This window comes from Echiichthys vipera (genome assembly GCF_963691815.1).
Source record: "Echiichthys vipera genome assembly, chromosome: 11".
In the NCBI taxonomy this organism is placed as follows: Eukaryota; Metazoa; Chordata; class Actinopteri; order Perciformes; family Trachinidae; genus Echiichthys; species Echiichthys vipera.
This window is the reverse complement of record NC_139836.1, coordinates 17,837,981-17,865,881: the sequence shown is the minus strand read 5'-3', so window position 1 is coordinate 17,865,881 and position 27,901 is coordinate 17,837,981. Positions and strand designations below refer to the sequence as shown.

Below are 27,901 nucleotides of genomic sequence, written 5' to 3'. Positions count from 1 at the left end.
ATTTATTTGTGTAGCCTATAGAAACCTGAGGACTGTTATATTGACTGATAGAAGGGGATAATGACTTGCCTTAAGAATTTTTACTTTATTATGTTATACCGTTATGTATTTTATTTCATTTTTATTTATTTATTGATGTACCTTTATGTATTGTCAAGAGAGCCTTGTTGCCTTAAATATGTCTATAATGTTTTTGAGAAAATAAAATAAAGTAATTATTCCAGAGAGATTGTAATGCACTAAATTGTTGTGAATAAAGTTTTGGAGAAAAAAAGTATATGATATTTTAAACCAATAACAAATAGGTTATAATATTTAATATAATAATAATTATTATTATTATTATTATTATTATTATAAATAATAATAATAATAATAATAATAACAACAACAACAACAACAATAATAATAATAATAATAATTATTATTATAAATAATAATAATAATACAAATAATAATAAACATTATTATAATACAACACAACGCTAAAAGTCGCCCGCCTCTGTCTACGTCATCCTGCGTCATCAACATGCGACTGTTTTCCCCATGTTCAGATGCCGTCAGTAGTCAAGCGGACGAAGGGCACATATGAGGTAACTTGAGTCCTAAGAGCCTCGGCTTCATTCATTTCTACCATTCGTGTCCCCGGTTTCAACCGAAAGATTGAACGACGAGCTTCTCGGTGCCGTACCAACCGGTGTCCATGGTAACGCCTCTTTTAACAGCAAAGAAGAAACGTTCGAGAAAGGAAAGAAGCTGAAAATGTGTTGAAGAGATTTCATCCGACCGACCTTCCACTTTGCTGTTTTTGTGCCTCTAATAATTTTCGATTATCTTGTGAGTGTAACGTGAGTGCAATGTTTTTTTTAAAATTATTATTATTATTATTATTATCCATGGGTCTCTTAGCTAAATCTACCTGTTGACTGTTGTTTCTATTAGCCTAAACAGTAATTAGGTCACATCACAACGCATAACTTGGTTATCAACTAGGGCTGGACCGATGTGGATTTTGTAGGGCCGATGCCGATACCGATTTTTTTCCATCAGATTTAGCCGATGACTGATATTGACTGCCAATATTTGAGCTGATACCACTTTTGCTCCCTCAATTTATATCATAAAAATTACACCATGATAATAATACATTTTACGAGTCTCAATTTAAAAAAATGAACATTTATTGAAAGAGGCGTCTCTGAGCAAGGCAACACAGAGCTTCCTTTGGATGCCTATCTGTAAATAATGCCGGGAAAATCTATCGCCAACGCAACAGCCCACATCGGCCAATGCCGATACAAGTAAAAAACACAAATATCAGCCGATAATATCGCCCGACTGCGTATTTATAGTATGTTCTCCCCAAATTGTACAGCCATGGCTGTGGCAGATTCCTGATCAGGAAGAATGACATCGGAGGCGTCTGTCTCCACATCTCCTGCGATAAGCAGCACCCCAACCAAGAGGGACTATCACTTTGTTCGATCCTTTGTAGCTGGAGGTAGGATCTGACACATTGTACCATTAATTTTATGTTTATGATGGGTTGTGCAAGGTGGAACACAAGCCTTCATTTTTCTGCAAGACCGCATTTCTTTAACATAGAAACTATTTCTCCTTTGCTTTGTGACCCATAAGCTGATGTCTGCACAGCCATCCTACTGACCTTGATGGTTATGTACATACTTAAATACATCATCTCATAAAAACCTTCATAGCAGCTCTGGTGTCACCATTTCTCTGCTCACACGGATCTCTGACCTCCCTGTGGAGCTTGGCAAACAACAATAGAATTCCCTTTCAAAGAGCAAATAGAAATAATGATTACTAAATGAATCATCTTTTTTTTCAATCATTAATTATGATTGAAACAAATTATAAAATATGTAAGATTCATGTCATTATAGTCTAACAGACACCAGCTGGATATAATCATATTTTTTGTTTGCACTGTATTTGTTTTCTACACTGCACTGGAATTGCAGAAAACACTTAAGTTTCTGTGTCGCCATTTTTTGGTTCTTTTCTTATTTTATAAACATGTTGCATTCAAAAATCTGAGGATTTCTGGTCCACTTGTTCTCTTTTTTCTCTGACTGTTTGCTACTTTAAAACACTTGTATGCCAACCAGCGCTACTCTTATAATTCAACATTGAACTAGTTTGACTCTGACTGCATGCAGAGCTTAGTGCCGCCAAGATGTTTGTGATTGGTTTAAAGAAATAAAAACGAACCAGAGCGTTTTTCCCCCTATCCCAGAATGTCAAGTTGTCCAGCCAAAACTTTCTCTGGTGTTGGCATAGCTGTGGAGATGGGTCTACCAATGTGAGACTAACGTTGAGCAAAAGAGCTCAAGTGTCAAATAAATGATAGGCCTGTTTCATTGCCAGATTCAGTCAAGCCAACAATTCTGCTGCAGAAACATGACAAGTTGCATACTTTATGATAGATGTGTTGATGTGTTTGTGCTTGTGTTTAGGTGTTGCAGGATGCTGTGCCAAGTCTACTATTGCTCCTCTGGACAGGATCAAGATTCTTCTTCAAGCCCAGAACCCCCATTACAAACATCTGGGTAAAAACATCAGCAGCCAAACATGGAACGCCAACAAGTGTTTGTTTTCATACATCTGTGCCACATGAGTCTGATCTGTTTCTGCAGGAGTGTTTGCCACTCTGAGAGCTGTGCCACAGAAAGAAGGCTTCCTTGGCTTGTACAAGGGCAACGGGGCGATGATGGTCAGGATATTTCCTTATGGGGCAATCCAGTTCATGGCCTTTGACAAGTATAAAAAGGTGCAGTACGTACTTCATTGTGGATCAACACTTTCAAAGGGCAATGTTATAAAAACTGGGTGATAGTAAAGCTGACGGCAGGGAAATGTGATCTGTGTTTATGTTGTTATTCAATGTGTTTTTCCTATAATGACATTTTGCTACAGTTGAAGTGAAATTTCTGTGTTTTCTTTATCGGTGAAACTGTTGACCTTTGTTTCCTCATTTTACAGCTGCTAAGTAAACAGATTGGGATCTCTGGACACATCCACCGCCTCATGGCAGGATCTATGGCAGGTAATTCATCTTTCTCACTGATAAGACTTGTCTTTTCAGTCTTCGCCAGTTGGTTATTCTGTACTGTACTGGCATAGACAGTGTCTCTTAAATTTTCTTTGACTGTAAATGTATTGATTATAGGCATTGTTATTTGCTCCTCTTGAATCTTAAGCCATTTCTCATATGAACTCCAGACAACGTCGTAATAATCCGGTCTGGACATTGTCCATTTCGGCATCGGCCCTTACCGACAGAGGTTCCTAAATCTTGTTGTCCCTCCAGTTAGACATTTTCTTTGGAGTCTTTGTGTTAATCAACCCTCTTCTTCACCCTCTGGTGTTTGTTTTCTTCATGTTTTGCGCCAGCCGCATTATAGAAAAGTCATCAACAGGCCCATTCGCTCGCAATGAATTCTCTGGGAAAATGAGCTGCTCTATTCACACATGGGCTCAATCGGACATTACGCAGCCTTTGTTTCTTGGGAGCTTGCAAGTTAAAATCTGTTTAATGTCCAGTCCAACTGATCTGGACACTTGTGTTCTCACCCAAAGCTGGTCCGGCTTTGCAGTGCATGTGTGAGAGGGGCAGACTGTTTACATTTCTTACCTCAGTACAAACTTTACTATAATGTGACATCACCACGACACAAGTTAACATCACACCATTTTGTTACTAAAAATATATTGAGTCCGTCAGGCTCCGAGTCTGCTTGAAACAGTATAAAGAGATTGAGAGACATGTGACGTTAATCTCCTTAAATCTTAAATTGTGTGTTTCTTTCTACAACGTTTTTTCTTCTGTTGTGTGGTTTCAGGGATGACTGCGGTGATATGCACCTACCCTCTGGATGTGATCCGAGCCAGACTGGCCTTCCAGGTGACAGGAGAGCATCGCTACACTGGAATTGCCAATGCCTTCCATACCATCTACCTTAAGGTAGTGTGCTAGGGTTCAACTTTTCAAACAAACAGCAGTCTTCACAAACGTTATCCTTTCAGTAAAAATGCCTGAGATGTATTTTTGTCGTTGTTGATAATGTGTCTATGTTTTACAATCTGACCTGTTTTTCTTGTTTTTTTTAAAGGAGGGGGGCGTCCAGGGCTTCTATAGGGGACTTATTCCAACACTTATCGGAATGGCCCCTTATGCAGGTGATTAGCAAGTCTTTGTAATCCAAGATCAGTGTGCAACATATCATGTCCTCCTTCACATATATCACCAGTATGCTTTGTGTTGCGTTAGCTTGATTCTCTCTCTTTTTGTCCTCCAGGTTTCTCATTCTTCACCTTTGGCACTCTGAAGAGCCTCGGCTTAAAACATTTTCCAGAGCTGCTGGGACGCCCGTCATCAGACAACCCTAATGTCCTCATTCTGAAAACCCACGTTAACCTGCTCTGTGGGGGGGTTGCCGGTGCCATCGCTCAGACAATATCGTAAGTGCTGTCTGCAGGCAGCCAACAAGCCTCGAGCCGACCAAGTGGCTGGGGTTTGCTATAGATTACACTAGTTTATTGATGGTTTATGTGTTACATTGTGTCTCTTGCCACTAGGTACCCTTTGGATGTAGCGAGGAGAAGAATGCAGCTTGGAGCAGTGCTTCCTGACTCTGAGAAATGTGTGTAAGTATCACCAGTGTTCCTACTGTCCATATTCTGCTAGACCACGATGTACAGCTGTGCATTAAACCTGTCAGTGTGTGCAGTGTTCTTCACAAAATCATGGTGAGACAAATCTTTTTCCTCTTGGATTTCTTACAATCACTGAAGAAGGTTGTGAAAAAAAACAAAGTAACAAATGGTTGTTCCAGTATTGTGTTGTCATGTGGTCTGATCTGATTTGGGACTTTTGCAGTGCAACTTTAATCTTATGGGCACCTCTTAAAAAAGATTAATGAAGGAGACATAATTGTAACTGTGTACTGTGATAGTGAGGTTCACAATGGAGAGGTAAACACAACACAGTGCTGATTAACTTCATCATTTCATTAGTTATACTGTAGGTTAAGTGCTCATCTAGCTGCAGGATTAATTGGCACATAAGTCGTGAGTGAGTGTTTAATTGTGCGAGTTTCCTCAGGCAAGTTGTCCTGCGCTCCTAAATGAATAATGTTTGGCCTCTGTTTCTCTCTTCTTCTCTGTGACGACGGGTCAATGTTATTTGAATGTTGAATGTTGAATGTTTTGGGCATTAATTGAGGAGTTCCCCTTTAAAATAGCTTTTCCCACATTTTGTTTTTATAAGCAGAGATTGAGCTTGTCAGATGTCGGCGGTCTGTTTACATTAGATAAAATGTTAAAGCCCAAAACTTGAAGGAGCATAATAGCAGCTGAGCAGTAAAACTACAGCAACATACCGTTCATACCTGTACAAGTTCACACAATGCTCATTGTTCTTGCATAATGTGCTTTTTCTTGATATTTGGGTGGTGGTGGCCTAAAAGTTTGAGAAGCAAACTTGTGATAGAAAGGTCATTGGGTTAATCCCCGGCACCAGCAGGAGCAAATCTGGGTGGTTAAAGTGAATTAGCAGTGATTGAGCGAGGCAGTAAACCACAACTGCTCAGTGGCCAGTAGATCAGGTCGTTCTGTTCAGGTTGTACTGGACAGCTTCCAGGTGAGAATCCTGAGAATTCCTTAATGAATGTGAACAGGGTGTTCCTAAAACAAAGAGCATGGCCACAAAAGCGCTTAAACGGTAGATTTCTCTGTCTGATTTTCTTTCATTCTTAAAAATGTATGATTTCTTGTCTTGCACCTGAACAGATCACTGAGCAAGACCCTGACTTATGTGTATAACGAGTACGGAGTCAAGAAGGGATTGTACCGAGGCCTTTCTCTCAACTACATCCGCTGTGTCCCCTCCCAGGCCGTGGCCTTCACCACCTATGAGTTCATGAAGCAGACCCTCCACCTGAATTAGTCGCTATTTTTATACCTTCAGAGTCTGCACCTGCTTCTGCGCCTTCAAGTCATTAAGCAGATTGGCCTCAGTTGTTCCATCGTAGAGTGATCCCAGGCCCACCCACTACGTCTTAAACTCTTCAGTGTGGGAATCGCCTTTTCCATGAGTTCACTGAAGGCACCGGGGAAGTCAGTTAATGCTGAAAAAGGAAACTGGATATCAAACAGTAAGGCACTCTGCCCTACTTCATTCCCTCTTACTTCCTGTTTTTGTGAGTCGCCCCTTCTTAAGAGAAGATTTACTCAAACACATGACATGTGGCTTGAATTTGAGCAACTCGCTCATCAATGTCTCCGTGGATACAGCAGGTCAGCAGCCCGGTCGGTCAGATGGCTCGGGGCAACGATACACTCTTTAACAATGTTGTTGGCAACACCACAACAACCCACTGATTGTGTAGAAGCCCCCTCATTCACACAGATGTTCTCACTCGTCTTTTTTCTTTTGATCACTGCTCTAAACACTTATTATTACTGTTGTTGAAATGTTGCTGGAGTTTTTAAATCATCTCATGTTTTTTTTTTTATTCTGTTGAGCGGGTCTTTAAATTTACTGTGCAGGTTTAGGGTGCAGTGACTTCAGGGGAAGTCGCTGTTTGTGTGTTTTTGTCCTCCACAAAGCTAAAAGTTAGATCATTAATATTTAAACTGCAGTTTTTTTTTAATTAACATGCAGTGATTGAGGTGAATCATGATTTAATTTCAGTTAAGACAATTTAACATTTTATTGCCAAACCTTGAATAGAACGGTGACTGTATATATTTTCAATTGCTGAAAAAAACTTTTTTTATTTTTTAAGCTCACATTTTGTAGACTGCAGCTTTGATGATATTGAACTGTGGATATATTTTCTCGCTGTGATCAGAAAAATGTTTTGAATTTAAGATGTTAGCACTTGGACATAATATAGATGTGACATGTCTGAAGGGACGTGAGGAGACTCAGGAGAAATTTGCACTTCATCACTGTAGTTGTTTCTTCATTTATTTATTAATTTAGCAACCTGTTGCCACCGGGTGGCAGCATTAAATATAAATTGTATTGTTTACCAGAGTTTATCAGAGCTCATACATCTCTCATCAAATACAAGTCAGATTTTTATGATTTTCTTCAGCTTTGCTTAATAAAAGCAAGTTGTGAGACAGTGAGTATAATATATGCAGTGTTTTAAACCTATAAACCCCGACTACTACTCACCTAAGCTGCTGTATGGCTGCCTGCATTTTTTGCCCCAGAAAGGCTAAACATGAATTACTAAATAAAACATTTGTTTAATCATTTTCAATCTCAAGTGAACGCCGGACATTAAGTCGCCACCAATGTTTACGTGAGCCGTTTGTTGATCAGTGTGTTGTAGCGCCCTCCTTTTTTCAGCCTTCCTCCTTCCTCTGCATCCCATGTCTTACCACACCAGAGTGATCCAAGCGTTTTTGGAGTTTCCTAAAAAGTTCCAGTTGATGCCTCAGTTTTCATTCTATATGAATTTAGGAAAATTTGCAAAGAGCAGGTGGTTTCCAACCTTTTGAGCCTTTGACCCCTGAAAATGAAAAACAATTAGAGGAAAACACAGGAACAAATGTGTTCAGAGGAAATCCAGTGATTCTGTCCACTTGACCCCAGGACGACCAACCCACCCTCTGACATACTGTGTAGATACAGCATGGACAGCTTTGGATAAGGAAAGATTGCAGACATGCAAAGGCGTTAAAACAAGTTGCATATGAAGCTGCAGTCCAAGGTGAATATCAAATGCTTCATCTGAACATTAAAATGTATGAAAAGCTACGGTTTGACCTCGGGGACAGAGAGCGCAGATTCATCATATGACCCATTGGAGGGGTCCAGACCCTCAGGTTGGTAACTACAGCCTTTGAATATGGAAATATAATAAGAATTCACACATACCATTTGTATCTGTATGTGTGTTGAACAAAAATCTCAAGATCTCAGAACATCGCCCTGAAAAGTGTGAGTAAATAAGAGACGTTTATTTGACTCCTGATTTCCAAGTGTTTGTATCAATAAATGAGCTGCAGTATCCAACTGTACCCACCTGCCTATAATCACACACTCTCGCTGGTGATAAGTGGCAGAAAAACATAGTATGCAGTCACATTTTAGCTTTTTATGGTGCCACTCGGCGTGGTTTCATTTACTGCTCGTTTGATTTAAAATACACAATGTTTCAGTGTGTTGTTTTTTTCATTTTTGTTCTGCCAATTTTATCAACGCTGCTGCTCACTGCAACAGATGCTTATGTTAGAGAACGAAGATATATGTAAATGTTTGGAATAGTACGCTGCACTACTGTATCAAGCTCTGTGACCGAAAGACGATGATGTTTGGGAATGACTGAACAATGAAAATGCCTTTTTCTTTTTTATCTTTGTCAGTTTTACAGTAATTTCTATGTTTGTACATGTTCAGTTTCATCTGCTTTGCTTTTCATAAGCAGTGTCTGAATTACATTACATGTCTTAAAAAAGTACCATTGATGTTTGTGTCTTTATTTTGAATGAGCGTGTCAGACTGCTACAGCCTTTTAGCCGACTCAGAGAGACTTTTTTTAATCAAACTTGTGAAGCAGGAACAAATTAATTGAGGATTTGTACAGGTGCTGGAAAATCTTGAAAACACTTTTACCACTACTTTTTTAGTGGTGTTTTCCAGGTTTGAAATGTGCTTGGATTTATGTTATGTTATATGGAATGACATATATGATACAACACAGTGAAAAGAAGATCTCCATATTTGAGAGACTGAAAACATAATTTTCTGACATTTTTGCAAAAAAATTACTTTTAATGACTAACAGATTATCAAAATAGTTGGTGATTATATTTCTGTCGAGTTTGTTTTTCTTTCATTTGTCGTCCTTCTGTAGAAAGCTGTCTCCAAACATCGAACATAATGTGCTAAACGTGCCATAAAAAGCATACTGAATACTAAGTATTGTACTGTATACAAATGTGTAGTTTACCACAGCTGTGAGGTGCTGGAAAAGCATGAAAATGAACCTTGAAATGCTTGAAAAGTGCTTAAATTTGACTTTGGAAAAGGTGTAACCCTGTTAATTCCATTTCCAACTTTGAGTTACACATACACAGACCCTTGTTGATGCTACAACTACAGCTGTAAAACCACAGAGGGACTCTGATACATTTGCATTTATTTCACTGAAACTAGAATACACTACCCGCTATTGTCCGGTGTCACATACCAATTTGACTGGTAAATGTGATGTGTAAAAGATGTGTATGTCCACATGTTCCTTTGGTTTCTACATTATCAGTTAAACACATACGACCCATATTTAACACCCTGTAACTCTTTGTCTCCCCTGCAATTTATTCTATTGTGTCTTCATAATACAAAATCCTGTTGTTTGCAGACAAAGACAATACATTTGAAATCAACTCCCTGGAATAAGACACCTTTTCCAGCGCCCATATTCCTGTGTGTACACCGGAAACCACCACTGATAGCACATCTACAAAAGACAGTCCTATTATGTCTATTATCTGACCTCATTTGGAGTATGAGGGTGGAGACTTCTGTTCTGCACCTTCCTCTTCTACCTGATTACACATTTTCTTGCAAGAGAAATGGGGGGAGAAGTGTACATGCAGTGAAATAATTTAAGTTTTGAGCAAGAAGGAGAAACTTGCCTTTGCTAAAGTCTTGTGGTGAAGCTTTCAAATTAGTTTTCTTTAGATTTATTCCTCTTCAGAGGCGGTTTGGACCTGCCATGCCTTCTTACACGGTGACTGTTTCCACGGGGAGCCAGTGGTTCGCAGGGACGGATGATTATATCTACATCACACTGGTGGGCACGGAGGGATGCAGTGAGAGAACGCTGCTGGACAAGGCTCTGTACAATGACTTTGAGAGGGGGGCGGTAAGTGTTGTTAATTCTGTAGAGCTGCCAGGTGACATTTTTTAATTCTGAACGGTGAGCATCAGCCACTGCACAACAATTTTATTTTAGAGGGAAAACAAAAAGAAAATATTTGGTTCTGTGAACATAAATCACATTTATATTTCATTTTATCTTTTACTTTAATCAGTGTTCAGTGTTTCCAGAATAACAAAGTGGAGGTCCTTGTACAATGTCACTAAAATTTGTACTAATTCAATTGCTGCCAGGGAAGTGAAGTTACACTTTCACACCTTTTGATTTAAAATAACAAATAGCTATAAGGTAAATTGTAGTATTATATCTGACTTTTGACTCACATATGGTCCCACAATAAAGACAATATAAAAATAATACATATAATACAGATTAAAATTAATTAAACTAGGAAATGGCAAGTTTTAAAAAGTTGGTATTTTTTTAAAATGTACTTTTATGCAATGCTTTCATAAATCAGTACTTCTACAAAATGTCCAATATATCTGAAATCAGCATAACTTTTCTTACATATTAATTCATACAGAATATGCACAAAAAGTCACATAACGTCTTAGAACTTTCTCTGCATTTCATATGCCAAACTATTTTTGCTGTGTTTTATTTCTTTATTATTACTATCAAGCGCAGGTCAACTAACATGCCAAGTCCCTTGCAAGTGAAACTCTACATGTGCCTGCACCATTATGTTTTTACATTTGGAATGTCCAAATACTACATGCGTGAATTTATATGAACTGCGTTTACACTATGATTCATGTTATATAACTTGTTGAAAAAAATTGATGTTTTCACATACATGTGGTGGCAGTACATTTTCCCTGCTTGTTTACTGACTGACTTGCAGGTGGACTCCTATGACGTGAGGGTTGGGGAGAACCTGGGTGAGATTGTGTTGGTGAAGATTGAGAAGAGGAAGTACTGGGTGCAGGATGACTGGTACTGCAGGTACATCACAGTCAAGACCCCGTCTGGAGACTATGTGGAGTTCCCCTGCTTCTGCTGGCTAGTGGATGACAAGGAGGTGGTGTTGCGGGATGGAAGAGGTAAAGCAGTTCACCTGCCTGCCTTCTCTTTGTCCTCTGTCTGCAGGACAAGCTGCTCCATCCCTCACTCTGTCTTGTGTCTGTTGCAGCACATCTGCCTCAGGATGATAAGACCAGTCTGGTTAAGCAGCACAGACAGAAAGAGCTGGACATGAGGAGAAAAACCTACAGGCAAGTTCACTCTACACGTTTGTGGTGTGTTATACGAGACTAAGGCTGCTCACTAACATCTCTGCTGATCTATATAGATGGAAGGAGTGGCAGCCAGGCTTTCCCATGAGCATAGATGCCAACAGACACAAGGATTTGCCCCGTAATATCCAGTTTGACAGTGAGAAGGGAGTGGACTTTGTGCTGAACTACAGTAAGGCGTACGTGCTCCCTCTACTGTACTAAAGCTTTAACAGGTTTAATGTAGTTGTGAGGACAGGAGTCAGTGGAGCTTAAACCTTGGAGATGTTTTTCAATGCAAAGCTTTCATGATGCCATGATCAGATGTTGATAACATGCTTTTTATTTTCTGTAATCAGGATTTCCTGGAAAAACAGAGGTGTCATTGTGTGTTTATAACCAGAAACATTTGCATTGCACTTTCATGTAGACGTGGGAGTGCGAACCAAAGAACAATAACAAAACAGATCCATAAAACAGCTGTTTGCATCACACAGTGGTTCTGCTAAAAATGCAAAACTGACAACTTTGAAAGTGATGTATTGAAATGATTTGTGGATGGGAGAAGTAGATGAGATAGAAAATGAGTCCCACGATTTGGCATAGTGAGCTTCAGAGGTGACGACAGAAATTATGGACGTACATTTACTTTTAAGGCTGCTTCTTGCTGCAAACATCATCATACAGTATGATATATCATTCTTTTCAAGAATACATCTGAATTTTAGTGTTTACTTGATATCTGACTCAGTCATAATAGGGATAATGATGATGATGATGGTGATGATGCTGCTTCTGCTGCTGCTGCTGCTGCTGCTGCTGATGCTGATGATGATGATGATGATGATTGTGAATTTCCAGAATAGAGAACCTGTGTGTGAACCATTTCATGCACATGTTCCAGTCTTCCTGGAGTGACTTTGCTGATTTTGAGATGATCTTTGTAAGAATCAAAAACACAATCTCAGGTCAGCATATTATTTTATATTATATTATTAATACACCTGTACAATCTAATGTGATCAAATACAACCCCTCTGCCTTTATGAAGCTTATATTTTTTCTGTTTTTGTTGAAACTGTCCGAACGGTAATCCTTTTCATTTTCCATTTATCATTAAGATTGTAGTTTGCAGAGGTGTTGAACTGAGGTGTATCTAACATTCTGGCCCTCTAATGATTGTTAACGGAGTTGACAAAATATTAGAAACACCTCTCAATATAATGATAATAATGTTCAGTTTTGATTGACACTGTCAGAGAGGAATTCCTTTAAGTACATGTTGAATTATTCATGTTGTAGTTTGAAGTATTGAACTGAACTGCATTATAATTACAATCTACTACATTAGACTGCAAACTACAACCTCAATAACTAATGTAAAGCAAATTGATTACCTTTCTGACAGTATCAACAAAAACAGAAAAATCACAAGCCTCATAAAAGTAGAATTTATGGCAGAGCTGTTGTATTGGATCGCATTATATTGTACAAGTTTACCCAATGAAGTGGCCGGTGAGTGTATTCAATTATATTCTATTATATTATCAGAGTACGTGATGCAACACTGGAAGGAGGACTTCATGTTTGGGTACCAATTTCTAAATGGTTGTAACCCTGTAATGATCCGAAAGTGCACCAAACTTCCTGACAAGTTTCCCGTGACTCATGAGATGGTTTCTGTCAGCCTGGAGAGGGAGCTGACTCTGGAGCAGGAGATAGAGGTAGACATGTCTGTTTCTGTGAATCTATTTATAAGTTATGTCTCTCTTTCATTCTTCCACTGACCTCTGATGTGATTTAATGTTCTGTCTCCAGGCAGGTAACATCTACATGGTAGACTATGAGGTGTTGGATGGCATCAGTCCTAACTGCACAGACCCATGCACGCTGCAGTACCTGGCAGCTCCAATGTGTCTGCTGTACAAGAATGCTCAGAACAAGATCCTGCCCATAGCCATACAGGTACAGTGATGTTGAGCAGCAGCAGGTGTTTGAAACCATATTAATCTATTAATTTTTTTCTTCTTACTGCTTCTCCCTCGTCCTCCGTCTTTTCACAGCTTGGACAGATTCCAGGTGCAGACAACCCCATCTTCCTGCCCACTGATGCTAAGTATGACTGGCTTCTGGCTAAGATCTGGGTCCGTTCAGCCGACTTCCAGTACCACCAGACCATCACACACCTGCTCAGGACTCATCTGATGACAGAGGTGTTCGCTATTGCCATGTACAGGCAGCTCCCTGCTGTTCACCCTGTGTATAAGGTAAAACTAAGACTCATTAACTGACTGATTGATGGATTGATTGATTGATTGATTGATTGATTGATTGATTGGTTGATTGGTTGGTTGATGGAAGGATGTTCCTTCTCACAGCTACTCATCCCACACATTCGTTTTACCATCGCTATCAACACCAAGGCCAGGGAACAGCTCATCTGTGAGTGTGGCATCTTTGACAAGGTGAGTTTGTGGATGTGGATACAAAATCAAGAGACAAACTTGGCATCTGTACTCCATTGTTTCTGACTTTCCATTCGCTTAGTCCTTTATTTTTTTTAGTTAAAAGCAAATGTATAAGCAAATGATGTGCTGAAAGAAGGAAAAACCCAAGTAACTTTCTCTAAATAAATAGCAAAATGTTATCTCAAGATGTATGTGGTTTGTTTTAAAGGTATTATGCCAATTCTCAGGTTTATTCTTGTATTTTGGGTTTCTACTAGAATATGCCTACATGCTTTAATGTTCAGAAAACACATTATTTTTCTCATACTGTCTGTCTGAATAGACCTGTATTCACCAGCTCCATTTTAGCGTCTGTGTCTTTAAGCCCCCTCCTGAAAAAGCCCAGTCTTCTCTGATTGGTCAGTGTTTCCAGGTCTTCCGCCTCTGTTTTTTTGTTTTTGCAATGCAGCCGGTGAATGACTGTAACAGCACTTTCTACCTATCTCATCTCAATGTCACTTTCATCTTCAACCGCTTATCCGGGGTCAGATCTAGGGGGCAGCAACTCCAGCAGTGGACCCCAGACTTCCCTATTCCACCAGTGTCCACCAGTGTGTTTGAGGGTTTGAGGCACCTATGACCTCAAGGACACAGCTCATGACTGCAGCTTTAGCAGTGGAAGCTTTGAACAATTCCCACTCAGGTTCAATGCCCGCAACCTCCACAGGGATGCCAAAAATGCTCAGTCGGAAGTGTGAGTTCAAGATCTCCTCCAGACATTCCCAGTTCAACCGCACTACCCGCTTTGGCTTAACAGGTCTGTCCAGAATCTTCCCCTGATCCCACTTATCACCGGATGGTGATCAGTTGGCTGCTACACTCCTCTCTTCGACCAGGTGTCCAAAACATGCGGCCTCAGATCAGACGATACGATCACAAAATCGATCATCGACCTTTGGCCTAGGATGCTCTGCAACCAAATACACTGCCAACCACGCTATCCAGGTGTCTCCATCATTGGCCACATGGGCATTGAAGTCTCCCAGCAGGAGAGGCGACCCTCTCATCCACTGGGGGCGAACTCTATCACAGCGGCACTCAGCCGGAGGTTTGTAAGTATTCCCACACCCACCTGGTGCCTCACACCCTGGGCAACTCCAGAGAATAATAGGGTCCAACTCCTATCAAGGACTATGGTTCCAGAACCCAGTCTATGCGTAGAGGTAAGCCCCACCAGATCTAACTGGTAGCGCTCCAACGCCTGCACAATCTCCGGCTCCTTCCCGAACAGAGAGGTGACATTCCACGTCTCCAAAATCTGCTTTTGCTGCCTGAGACTTTCTACCTATGTGTATTATAGTTGTGACATCACAACTGTGCGGAAGTCCTGGCGGCTCATTTAAAGTCACAGTTGAATACAGCTGTGTGCATTTCTCTGTCGATTGAGCATTTTGATACTTTCAGTGTTTATAGACAGTAGGACCTCAACCTGCTTTATAATCAGGCAAGATGGACATTTCAAATTTTTTTTCAGACTCAAAAGCACAATCATCAGTAGCATGAGTAATGAAAGACGTGTGTGATCATGCTGTATTTTCTCTATCAAATGCAAAGGCAAATGCAACAGGTGGCGGTGGTCACGTCCAGCTGATTCAGAAGGCTATGAAGTCTCTGACCTTCAGGTCTCTGTGCTTCCCGGAAATCATCAAGGCTCGCGGCATGGACAACAAGGAGGAGCTGCCCACTTACTTCTACAGAGATGACGGCTACAAGGTGTGGGAGGCTACCAAGAGGTGACGAACAACTCTTTTTAAGAGTTTTTATAGACAGCACAGACAGAAATAAACAAAGGATAAGAGAGAAGTTACAGCATTTTTATTCCCTTTATACGTGACTGCTGTCCTGTTTTCTTTTTGGCAGTTTTGTGTCTGATGTGGTGTGTATTTACTACACCAGCGATGAGACGGTGCAGGAGGACGAAGAAATTCAGGCCTTCATTAAAGATGTGTGCAGCTTTGGAATGCAGGACTTCGATCACTGTGGTGGGGACACATTACAGTCTTTCTTTTAGAATTGCAACAGCGATCAAAATGCAACAATTAACCAATATGTAAAGTTTAATTTTCCAAGGAGAGAAGCAGCTCATTCAGCCGTCAATATTTTGGGTAGGGTTTTCTAGAGAAGACTGGTGCGACGGAACAGACAGCGTTACGGATTCAAATATGTTCTGCCATAGCCAAATGGTTTAAAGGACAGGAAGCCACAGCCGCAGTCTTATGGTGTCACTGCTTCCGTGTTGTAATATCCCTCCTGCATTTCTCCATTAACTGCCTTGTGCAAGGATCCTTTACACAGCAACCAAAAAAAGTGTTTTTTTGTACAGCTATAAGCTCACTTTCTCAATCCTATCTGTGCACAGAGTTTCAAAAGTCCCTGAAATCACGTGAGGAGCTGATAGAGTACCTGACTGTCGTTGTGTTCACTGCTTCAGCTCAGCATGCAGCCGTCAACTTTGGACAGGTGGGTAATAGATCATCAAGAACCTCAACAACATTCAATATCATAGTTATAGATATAGACATTATACTGCTTCAGAAGACTGACAACAACTGCGTATATTGGGATTTTCGACCGTCAGAATAACGCGTTATAAACCAAACACTACACAACCAGACATGTTGCAGCAAGAGCGTGGTACAAAATTAGGGAGAAATGAACAACACAAGCAAAGAATATTACAGTTTTGTCTGCCGTTAGCATGTAGCTACATGTAGTAAACAAGAGCACATTCTACGTGCGTAGCTGAACTTTATGGGCATGACCAGCATGCTTTTTCTGGAGCAGATTACCTTATTTTAAAATCCACTGGTTTCCCATAAACACGTTAACCTCATTGAAACTTTGGTCATGTTTAGCAGAAATTTCCAACATTCTAACAATATATATATATATATATATATATATATATATATATATATATATATATGACAGAAAATAAGAAAAAGCATAATATCCACTTTAGAGCTACGGTCTAAGATTTGGAATACTGGTAATTAATATTAACATAGTTTATAAGGCGATTATGGTCCTGTAGTCCGATCTACACAATATGAATCTCAAAAAGAACCAAAAAAATTCATTCAGTCTATCAGCCGTAGGCCGGCATAGAAAATTGACCAATGGGAGCCACCTGGTCCGCGATGCTCCTTTTGGCTCGTACCTTCTATCGAATCTGCTCCTCTCCCCTCATCTCACCTGCTCCACGTCATCCCGCCTCGTCTCCTCCCACTCCCCCAGCCTCTCTGTAAGCTCTGAGCGACTAGTGATTAGCTTAGCAGCTCAGCTACCGGAGCTTCTGTTACCATGGAGAAGGAAAATAGCAGCAAGAGGCCCATGCTCGCCCCAACGGCGAAGGTTAGAGAAAACGTAAGTCGGCGGGGAAAAGGCAGAAATTTGAACTACATAGGGAGCAAAGACGAGGTCAACATCGGAGATGCCTTCGACCGATGGAGAAGGCTACGCCAGGATTTGTGACTGAAAACACATGCTGAGACAACAGATTTTTTTTGTCGAACAGGTAATTTTTGCGTTTTATTGTGGTGGATGTTACTTGAATAGCCCCATTAGTCTGTGCCAATACTGGCTTATTACTGTGAACATCTCCGGCCTCTGATAAACGGCAATGTCAACACATGTTAGCATACGTTAGCCATGTGTTTTTAGGCGGTTGGCTTCTGGCTCCGCGTGTCGAGGGTATAAGAGCTCGGGGGGAGGAAAGGGTTTGGTTGGGGGGGATGTTTTTTTCAAGTCTGTCTCAGAGGCTCAACTGATTTTTTTAGAATGTAGACCATAGCTTTAAGTAAATGTACTGCATGTACATACTGTATCTTTGTGTACATACATTGTGTAGTATGACTGGTGTTCCTGGATCCCCAACGCTCCATCGACCATGAGAAGACCCCCGCCCACCCAGAAGGGCCTGGCAGATGTGAACTTGATCATCGAGAGCCTCCCTGATCGCGGACGTTCCAGCTGGCACCTGGGGGCTGTCTGGGCTCTCAGCCAGTACCAGGAGGGCGAGGTACGGAAAGGGCACTCTGTGTCCAAACACACAGTACAGTTTCAGTACAAACAGGGTTGTTTTAAGGACCGTACCAACCTCTCTCTCTCTCTCTCTCTCTCTCTCTCTCTCTCTCTCTCTCTCTCTCTCTCTCTCTCTCTCTCTCTCTCTCTCTCTCTCTCTCTCTCTCTCTCTCTCTCTCTCTCTCTCTCTCTCTCTCTCTCTCTCTCTCTCTCTCTCTCTCTCTCTCTCTCTCTCTCTCTCTCTCTCTCTCTCTCTCTCTCTCTCAGCTGTACCTGGGCATGTATCCTGATGAGCACTTCATAGAGAAGCCAGTGAAAGTGGCCATGGAGAAGTTCAGGAAGCAGCTGGCAGAGATAAGCAGCTCCATCAAGAGGAGGAACGAGGGAAAGAAGCTTCCTTACTACAACATGTCCCCAGACAAGATCCCCAACAGTGTTGCTGTTTGAGGAATCAAATCACATCTCTATATAATATTTTGCAAAGAGCATGCTGAAGTTCTGCTGAGGTTACAGAGCTGTCCAAATATGCTGTTAGAAAACAATTTGTAACCCCAGTGTGTGATTTTGATACTTTTATATATTCACATGCAAAAAATAAATACATTTGCAAACCTCAACTATGCTCCTAAAATGTTTTTTGTTTTTTCACTTATTTGGGTGAAACTGGGTCAGTTGTTTCATTTATAGCTGCAGTGTGTCATTTCTATCTGCTCTTTCTTTTAGGAGTGTTAAGCAGAAGGTAAGCCGTTACTATAACTAATTTAAAGTGGACACATTATGTTCATTGCGAAAGCTCAATTTCACATCCAAGTACCTGACATGTTTCTTCCTCATGTGCATATCTCATATTGCACCTCCTCTGTTCCCTTGCTCCTCTGGAATGGCTGTGAGGCTCAACATGAGCCTGGCATCGCTGTGCTCCCACATGCACTAAAGCACTTACAAAAACACCTCGCCCTGAGAAAGCAACTACTGCTGACCTCAGACTGCACCTTCAGCTTCACATCGACAGGAGGCGCTCCAGACAGCTCATCAATGAGACATGATGCACACTGTATACTATATGTCACAGGCAGCCGTATATGAGTGTATTGCTGTTAGAAAGCCTGCGTTGTTTAAGTGTTCTCAATTTAATGTTGCTCAGTTATATTGCGTTTCTCGTCGAGATTTAATGTGTCCGACGCTCTTGAACGCACCATTGCCGCTCTGACGCTCGTGAATGCGCTCGGCCTGTGTGTGTAGGTGAGTTTCTCTCGATACAGCTGCAGATACTTTGTCATTTCTTTCGCCCTTTTCCAGCCTTCACCTGCAGCTCCCTGGTTTTATTGCTGTGTGTAAATGCCAGAAGGTGAGCCTAAAGACTTTATAACTGTCTAAGTGGATGTTAACTTGTGTTAATGTGTATTGTTTAGCTATCTTTTGCTGGTGTGTTGGTATAACTAACAAGCTAAGTCATGCTGTCTGTGCGACATTGGCAATAAATAAGATGTGCACTTGAAATAAATTTTAAATTTTAAAAATTTAATTTTTTTTTTATTAACCTGATGGTGATGAACACTGGTTACAGGGCCCCCCTGTGAATTTTTGCCTAGGGCCCAACAGACTCTAGAATCGCCCATGGGTAGAAATGAACAAATCTAACAAACCCACAAGTAAAAGACCTCAATTTGCCATTTGTGCCGTGTGTGTGTGTGTGAGTGGTATGCTCAAAGCCTCTTCAGACATTTACAGAAGTCAGTACAACAGCCGGGTCCTGGGAAAGGAGAGAGGCTTGAAAACAACAGAAGGAATGTGAGCGACTGAGTCACAGAGCAACAAAATAAGAAAAATCCCTAAGGATATAAATAACTAGAGAGAGAACTACAACGAGGCAGAATTACCTGGAACCATAGACATGCCCAGGCTTATATGAAAGGGGTGATTGTGGTGATTGATGCCAGGTGTGCTGCAGCTCAGGAGGTGTAGGAGGAAAACCAGCCACGCGTCCTGCCGCGCACACTGCAGAATATTGAACTTAGAGGGGAAGCAGTAGTAGTAGTAGTAGGTTCTACTTTGACACTTCCACTCAATCTTGTCTGTTCTTAATAATATCTGTGCTTGTATGGAATTAAATATCAATGCTGCTGCTGCTGCTGAGTTATGTGTGATCAGGGCTGAAGGGCTCAAAACACACAAGAAAGCAATACACGTCTGAGAGGTTCACTGTTCGAGGTAAGAAGGAAGCACACGCAGTACACAAGATAATCTTAAGACTTTGAAAACAAATAGTAATCTATCACTCTCTGCTCCCTTGTTTCATTCTTATGAAATATGTTGGAACTCTGCAATGCATACTAAATGGGTCCAGACATGTTATCAACCTGCTCTTATGTAGCCAGTCTTCTCAGTTAAGTTAACAGATCTTGCTCTGATCTATTTGGGGTAAATCCTGATTACACATTTTCTTTTTCTGCTTGCAAGAAGAAGAAAAACTTGCCTTTGCCAAAATCTTGAGTTGAGGTGAACTTTACAAATTAGGCCACTTTTCTGCAGATTTCTTCATATTCAGAGGCGGTTTGGACCTGCCATGCCTTCTTACACGGTGACTGTGTCCACGGGGAGCCAGCGGTTCACAGGGACTGATGCTTATGTCTACATTACGCTGGTGGGCACGGAGGGTTGCAGCGAGAGGACGCTGCTAGACAAACCTCTACATAATGACTTTGAGAAGGGAGCGGTAAGTGATGTTAATGCTGTACAGATTTGGGCAGCAACACATTACTCAGTTAAGATATATATACAGTATATAGTAACCTGTTAAATTCAAAATAAGTAACTTCAGTACATTTTCCCTGCTTGTTTACTGACTGACTTGCAGGTGGACTCCTATGACGTGAGGGTTGGGGAGAACCTGGGTGAAATTGTGTTGGTGAAGATTGAGAAGAGGAAGTACTGGGTGCAGGATGACTGGTACTGCAGGTACATCACAGTCAAAACCCCGTCTGGAGACGATGTGGAGTTCCCCTGCTTCTGCTGGCTAGTGGATGACAAGGAGGTGGTGTTGCGGGATGGAAGAGGTAAAGCAGTTCACCTGCCTGCCTTCTCTTTGTCCTCTGTCTGCAGGACAAGCTGCTCCATCCCTCACTCTGTCTTGTGTCTGTTGCAGCACATCTGCCTCAGGATGATAAGACCAGTCTGGTTAAGCAGCACAGACAAAAAGAGCTGGACATGAGGAGAAAAACCTACAGGCAAGTTCACTCTACACGTTTGTGGTGTGTTATACGAGACTAAGGCTGCTCACTAACATCTCTGCTGATCTTTATAGATGGAAGGAGTGGCAGCCAGGCTTTCCCATGAGCATAGACGCCAACAGACACAAGGATTTGCCCCGTAATATCCAGTTTGACAGTGAGAAGGGAGTGGACTTTGTGCTGAACTACAGTAAGGCGTACGTGCTCCCTCTACTGTACTAAAGCTTTAACAGGTTTAATGTAGTTGTGAGGACAGGAGTCAGTGGAGCTTAAACCTTGGAGATGTTTTTCAATGCAAAGCTTTCATGATGCCATGATCAGATGTTGATAACAGGCTTTTTATTTTCTGTAATCAGGATTTCCTGGAAAAACAGAGGTGTCATTGTGTGTTTATAACCAGAAACATTTGCATTGCACTTTCATGTAGACGTGGGAGTGCGAACCAAAGAACAATAACAAAACAGATCCATAAAACAGCTGTTTGCATCACACAGAAGTTCTGCTAAAAATGCAAAACTGACAAACTTTGAAAGTGATGTATTGAAATGATTTGTGGATGGGAGAAGTAGATGAGATAGAAAATGAGTCCCATGATTTGGCATAGTGAGCTTCAGAGGTGATGACAGAAATTATGGACGTACATTTACTTTTAAGGCTGCTTCTTGCTGCAAACATCATCATACAGTATGATATATCATTCTTTTCAAGAATTAATTTAAATCGCAGTGTTTACTTGAAATATTACACTTAAACACAGTCGTTATAATTATGATGATGATGATGATGATGATGATGATTGTGAATTTCCAGAATAGAGAACCTGTGTGTGAACCATTTCATGCACATGTTCCAGTCTTCCTGGAGTGACTTTTCTGATTTTGAGAAGATCTTTGTAAGAATCAAAAACACAACCTCAGGTCAGCATATTATTATATTATATTGTATTAAAATCATATTATATTATATTATATTTCGTTATGCACTCACTTCTTGTGTTGGATTTCATTATATTGTACAAGTGTACCAAATGAAGTGGCCGGTGAGTGTATTCAATTATATTCTATTATATTATCAGAGTACGTGATGCAACACTGGGAGGAGGACTTCATGTTTGGGTACCAATTTCTAAATGGTTGTAACCCTGTAATGATCCGAAAGTGCACCAAACTTCCTGACAAGTTTCCCGTGACTCATGAGATGGTTTCTGTCAGCCTGGAGAGGGAGCTGACTCTGGAGCAGGAGATAGAGGTAGACATGTCTGTTTCTGTGAATCTATTTATAAGTTATGTCTCTCTTTCATTCTTCCACTGACTTCCAATGTGATTTAATGTTCTGTCTCCAGGCAGGTAACATCTACATGGTAGACTACGAGGCATTGAATGGCATCAGTCCTAACTGCACAGACCCATGCACGCTGCAGTACCTGGCAGCTCCAATGTGTCTGCTGTACAAGAACGCTCAGAACAAGATCCTGCCCATAGCCATACAGGTACAGTGATGTTGAGCAGCAGCAGGTGTTTGAAACCATATTAATCTATTAATTTATTTTCTTCTTACTGCTTCTCCCTCGTCCTCCGTCTTTTCACAGCTTGGACAGATTCCAGGTGAAGACAACCCCATCTTCCTGCCCACTGATGCTAAGTATGACTGGCTTTTGGCTAAAATGTGGGTCCACTCATCCGACTTCCAGTACCACCAGACCGTCACACACCTGCTCAGGACTCATCTGATGACAGAGGTGTTCGCTATTGCCATGTACAGGCAGCTCCCTGTTGTTCACCCTGTGTATAAGGTAAAACTCTGACTTATTAACAGACTCAATAATGGATTGATTGATTGATTGACTGATTGATTATTTGATTCATTAATTCATTCGTTCATTCATGGAAGAATGTTTCTTCTCACAGCTACTCATCCCACACATTCGTTTTACCATCGCTATCAATACCAAGGCCAGGGAAGAACTCATCTGTGAGAATGGCCTCTTTGACAAGGTGAGTTTGTGGATATGGAAATCAAGAGACAAACTTTGCAAACTGTACTCTATTGTTTCTGACTTACAGTTCATGTAGCTTTTTTCTTTTTTGATTTAAAGCAAATGTAAATGCAAATGATGTGCTGGAAAAGTAAAAAATACTGAATAACTAATAATATGTTATATCTAAACATATATGGTTTGTTTTAAAGGTCCCTTATGCTTATTTTCAGGTTCAGATTTGTATTTAGGGTTTATAGTAGAAAATGTTTGCATTCTTTAATGTTCAGAAAACAGATTCTTTTTCTTATACTGTCCGTCTGAATTAGGGTTGTCAAAAAAATTGATACTCGGAAAATAATCAATACTTAAAATTAGTATCGGATTAGATACTAACTTGCAAAATTATCAATACTTTTGCCTCAACAGTAATGTTACGCGTAATATAACCCAGCAGCTCTGCAGAAAAAACAAGAAAGCTTGCTTAAGCAGATACCATCATCAGTCCTGCCCGTCGAACGTTAAGACACATTCATTTAACAGGATAACACAATATTGTGTCTGAAAAGTCAACCAGCAATGAGAGAGAAACAGTGGCAGCCTGCTATACCAACTCTATTTATTTATCAAATGGAGCCAAGTCACCAGAAACACAAGATAAACAGGACTGTAGCTGAATGCATTAGCATGGACCAGATCCCTCTTTACGCTGGAGAAACCAGGCCAACAACTTATACACCAACTGAATCCAAGGTTTAACCTCCTTCATGGAACCATTTTACGTCAACAGAAATCCCTGAGCTATACAACACAATAAAACAAACAAGAGAGTTTGAATGACAGACGTGTGTGATGAGTCTCTATCCCCGGTAAGGCAAATTCAACAGGTGGTGGTGGACACGTCCAACTGATTCAGAAGGCTATGAAGTCTCTGACCTTCAGGTCTCTGTGCTTCCCGGAAATCATCAAGGCTCGCGGCATGGACAACAAGGAGGAGCTGCCCACTTACTTCTACAGAGATGACGGCTACAAGGTGTGGGAGGCCACCAAGAGGTGACGAACAACTCTTTTTAAGAGTTTTTATAGACAGCACAGACAGAAATAAACAAAGGATAAGAGAGAAGTTACAGCATTTTTATTCCCTTTATACGTGACTGCTGTCCTGTTTTCTTTCTGGCAGTTTTGTGTCTGATGTCGTGTGTATTTACTACACCAGCGATGAGACGGTGCAGGAGGACGAAGAAATCCAGGCCTTCATTAAAGATGTGTGCAGCTTTGGAATGCAGGACTTCGATCACTGTGGTGGGGACACATTACAGACAGCAAAAAAGTGTTTTATTCATTTAGAGGAAATCAAGCTCACTTTCTCAATCCTATCTGTGCACAGAGTTTCCAAAGTCCCTAAAATCACGTGAGGAGCTGATAGAGTACCTGACCGTCATTGTGTTCACTGCTTCAGCTCAGCATGCAGCCGTCAACTTTGGACAGGTGGGTAATAGATCATCAAGAACCTCAACAACTTTCAATATCATAGTTATAGATATAGACGTTATGACCACTGTTCGGTTAAACAAATGGTTTGTGTGTGCTCAGATGCACACAGTGGTGGAGGAAGAGAACAACAGCGTAAAACTACTCCTCCATTTAAAATCCAACTTAAAGGAATATTTCACCCTAAAAATGATTATTTGTAAATCAATATCTCACCCTGGGTTTTTTTTGGCATGCCTCCATGGTGAATTCGCCAAAGAGGCACGGAGGCATTCACGAGGTGAATAAATGCTGTGTAAACAATTATTTTCAACACTAACTATGCCTTTAAGTGAAAGTAAAGAAGTATTATCTTCAAAATTTGCTTAAACTTTCAAAAGTAACATAATTTGTTCTGCAACAAAATGCCCACTGTGACTGATGTATTTTAGATAACAATATTGGATTGTTAATACTGATACATCAATGTGTAAGAAGCAGTTTATTGTTGTAGCTGGTTGAAGTTGTTGGTTTTAACTACTTTTATTAACAGTAAGATTGTTTAGCCCAGTTGTTCCTAACATAGAGGTCATGCCCCCATCAGTAGGTCACAAGATAAATCTGAGGAAATTGCAGAGATTGGCTGTCTTATACTATATCATCTGATTTCCTTCTTTGCTCTGGACGTCGTTTTTGTCATAATAAATTTGTGGAATACACACAATATATCATAGATATATGTATGAGTCACTGAGTGATCAATATCTGCCTCTGAAATGTAATGAAGAAGAATAAAGTGAATCAGAAAATGTTCCTCAAAATTCAACTTTAGTAAATGTACTGCATGCACGTATTGTATCTTTGTGGACATTGGGCAGTTCGACTGGTATTCCTGGATCCCCAACACTCCATCGACCATGAGAAGACCCCCCCCCAACCAGAAGGGTCAGGCTGATTTGAACTTGATCATCGAGAGCCTCCCTGATCGCGGACGTTCCAGCTGGCACCTGGGGGCCGTCTGGGCCCTCAGCCAGTACCAGGAGGGCGAGGTACGGAAAGGGCACTCTGTGTCCAAACACACAGACAATCGTCACACATTTCAGTACAACTTCAACTTATGCTTCATCCTAACATTGTGCCTCCTGGCTGAACGACCGGTCTTGCCTCTTTGTGTGCAGCTGTACCTGGGCATGTATCCTGATGAGCACTTCATAGAGAAGCCAGTGAAAGTGGCCATGGAGAAGTTCAGGAAGCAGCTAGCAGAGATAAGCAGCTCCATCAAGAGGAGGAACGAGGGAAAGAAGCTTCCTTACTACAACATGTCCCCAGACAAGATTCCCAACAGTGTCGCTGTTTGAGGAATCAAATCATATCTCTACTTCATATGTTTGCAAAGAGCAGAAGGTATCTGAAATGTTTCTTGCTCAGTTAAAATCAGACACTTTGTCTTTATCCCTCAAACCAATTTACCAATACTGCACCTCCTCTGCTCTCTCTTTGTATGGCTCCACTTTCCTGTTTTAAAAAGGTCCCATATTATCAGGTTCATCTTAGTATTTCCTATCAAAAGTTATGGCCTATTTAAAATAGGGTTAAGGTTTAGGATTAGGGTTAGTTTAGAGACTTGAAACTTGGGCTACCCCCCCCCCCCCCCCCCCTCCCCTATTTCGTGGGCGCTGAGTTCACTCGTGCTGGTTTCATTGCAATCGGACATCGGGAACCCTTTGATCTTAATCTTTTTTTCCTCAGGTGCTCAATTGTTGAGACTTCGCCTACCCCCCATTTATGGCCATGTGCTTTCTTTTGGTACCAAGATTGAGTCTCTACAACGTTCCTATCAAAAGTTATGGCCTATTTAAAATAGGGTTAAGGTTTAGGATTAGGGGTTAGGGTTAGGGTTGGGTTAGGGTTAGGCTTATGGGGGGTTAGGTTTGGGATTTGGGTTGGGGTTAGGGTTTTGGGTTAAACTTTGTTTGTGCACTGGCCTAGAGTATTGTATAGAAGAAAAAAAGAGAGGATGGAGAGAGAGAAGTGTAAAAAGAATAAAAAGAGAAAGGGGTGTTTTTTTTGGGGATGAAAAAAGGAGTAAGGTAACCTGAGCAAGGGTGAGGTGGGGATTGAACCTATAAGAAGCTGGATATTTAAATAAAAAGACAAAAAAAAAAAAGGAAAGGGGGGGGGGGCAACTTATTGGAAGAAGGAAAGTAAGGAGGAAGGAAGAAGGTAAAAAGAAGAGAGCGGGAGTAGAGTGAGAGAAGAGACGGGGGGACATGGTGTGTTTAAGTGTCATTGAGGCCTGCCGGGGTTATTGTGTTGAGTTTATGGATCCAGATTGTTTCTGCTCTTTTTCTTTGTAATGTGGTCCAGTGATCGTTGTGTTCCAGTCCTGAAATGATGAGGTGGTTGGGGGGATGGGTTTGAAAATGTTGGACAAGAGGGGTGGTGAGTCGACCCTCCCCAATGTTGTAAAGGTGTTGGGATAGGCGGGTGTGAATGGAATGTTTGGTTTCTCCTATGTAATGTTTTTGGCAGAGTGTGCAGGTGATGATATAAATGGCGTTTGTGGAGGAAATGGATAATTGTCCGAGTGTGGGGAATTCTGTCTGTGTGTACGGGTTTTGGATAAATTTACGGTGTTTGTAATGGTGATTGTGTTGGAGGGGTAATGCCGGTCTATGGTCAGAGAATTTGGAGCTGATAAGGATGGACTGGAGGTTTTTGTGTTTTCTGTAGGCTGAGAGGACTGTGTGGTTTTGGAAAGCTGGGTGTTGAGGATGGAGGGAGGAGAAGTTTTGTTTGACTAGGCGGTGGAAGCCTGTTATTTGATGCGAGAAGGTGGAGACAAAAGGGATGAGATGTGTGGTTAGGGGAGGAGTGTGTTGTGTTGGGTATCTATGTGTGTGTGCGGCGTATCTGGGTCATCTCCAGGGTGGGTTGGGGAAAGGGGTAGGTTGGGGTAAGGAGAGGGTTGTGGTGGAGAGTTTTGATTATTAAGACCCTGGTTTGGATAGGGGAAGGGGGGTTGAGGGTTAGGTTTAGGTGTAAGGGGAGGGGGGTGGTTAGGATTAGGGGACAGGTGGGGTGGGGGATTAGGATAGGGGGGAGGAAGTGGATACAGACCCTGGTTCGGGTAGGGGAAAGAGGGGTTGGGGGTTAGGTTTAGGCGTAGGGTGAGGGGAGTGGTTAGGATTAGGGGGCAGGTGGGGTGGGGGGTTAGGATCAGAGGTGGGAAGAGGATGCAGACCCTGGTTCGGTTAGGGGGAGGGGGGTTGGGGGTCAGGTTTAGGAGTAGTGCGAGGGGGGTGGTTAGGATTAGGGGACAGGTAGGGTGAGGGGTTAGGATAGGAGGTAGGAGCAGGATACAGACCCTGGTTCGGGTAGGGGGTGTGGGAGAAACGAGATGGCCCAGACACTTTCAGGACCTGGGTTGGAGTAGCCCTCTGATGGGGGAGGGGGGGGGGGGGAAGAGCGAGTAGGAGCGAGAGAAGCCAGAGTTGTATTTTTTAATGTCCGTAAAAATTGACATTAAAAAATGTTCTTGTGGCGGTGTGGA

At 41.4% G+C, this 27,901-nt stretch overlaps 3 protein-coding genes across 4 annotated transcripts; all 3 read left to right on the top strand.

Annotated features, from left to right (window-relative positions):
- Positions 1-729: 729 nt before the first annotated feature.
- On the top strand, positions 730-6,615 carry slc25a16 (solute carrier family 25 member 16). Of its 2 annotated transcripts, none has more exons than XM_083922777.1 (10): positions 730-848; positions 1,376-1,501; positions 2,481-2,573; positions 2,661-2,794; positions 3,007-3,070; positions 3,867-3,988; positions 4,137-4,203; positions 4,323-4,485; positions 4,603-4,671; positions 5,815-6,615. In XM_083922777.1, exons 2-10 carry the CDS (start codon positions 1,408-1,410, stop codon positions 5,969-5,971), a joined length of 963 nt encoding a protein of 320 aa, XP_083778903.1. In that variant the 5' UTR covers positions 730-848; positions 1,376-1,407; the 3' UTR covers positions 5,972-6,615. The 2 variants fall into 2 exon arrangements, with proteins under 2 accessions (XP_083778903.1, XP_083778904.1); XM_083922778.1 differs by having other exon boundaries at positions 738-837.
- A 3,146-nt stretch (positions 6,616-9,761) lies between these two features.
- Positions 9,762-18,120, top strand: LOC310953489 (polyunsaturated fatty acid 5-lipoxygenase-like; the record flags this gene model as incomplete). The annotated part of the gene is made up of 14 exons (XM_083922549.1): positions 9,762-9,911; positions 10,774-10,972; positions 11,062-11,143; positions 11,221-11,343; positions 12,005-12,111; positions 12,695-12,867; positions 12,962-13,108; positions 13,207-13,410; positions 13,522-13,608; positions 15,205-15,383; positions 15,511-15,632; positions 16,010-16,110; positions 17,501-17,671; positions 17,941-18,120. 14 exons carry the CDS (start codon positions 9,762-9,764, stop codon positions 18,118-18,120), a joined length of 2,025 nt encoding a protein of 674 aa, XP_083778675.1.
- Positions 18,121-18,917: 797 nt separating this feature from the next.
- Positions 18,918-26,039, top strand: LOC310953488 (polyunsaturated fatty acid 5-lipoxygenase-like). The gene is made up of 15 exons (XM_083922548.1): positions 18,918-19,021; positions 20,206-20,389; positions 20,531-20,729; positions 20,819-20,900; positions 20,978-21,100; positions 21,714-21,820; positions 21,979-22,151; positions 22,246-22,392; positions 22,492-22,695; positions 22,811-22,897; positions 23,753-23,931; positions 24,059-24,180; positions 24,266-24,366; positions 25,227-25,397; positions 25,527-26,039. The coding sequence occupies exons 2-15, from the start codon at positions 20,240-20,242 to the stop codon at positions 25,704-25,706; spliced, it is 2,025 nt and encodes a 674-aa protein (XP_083778674.1). The 5' UTR covers positions 18,918-19,021; positions 20,206-20,239; the 3' UTR covers positions 25,707-26,039.
- Positions 26,040-27,901: the final 1,862 nt, after the last annotated feature.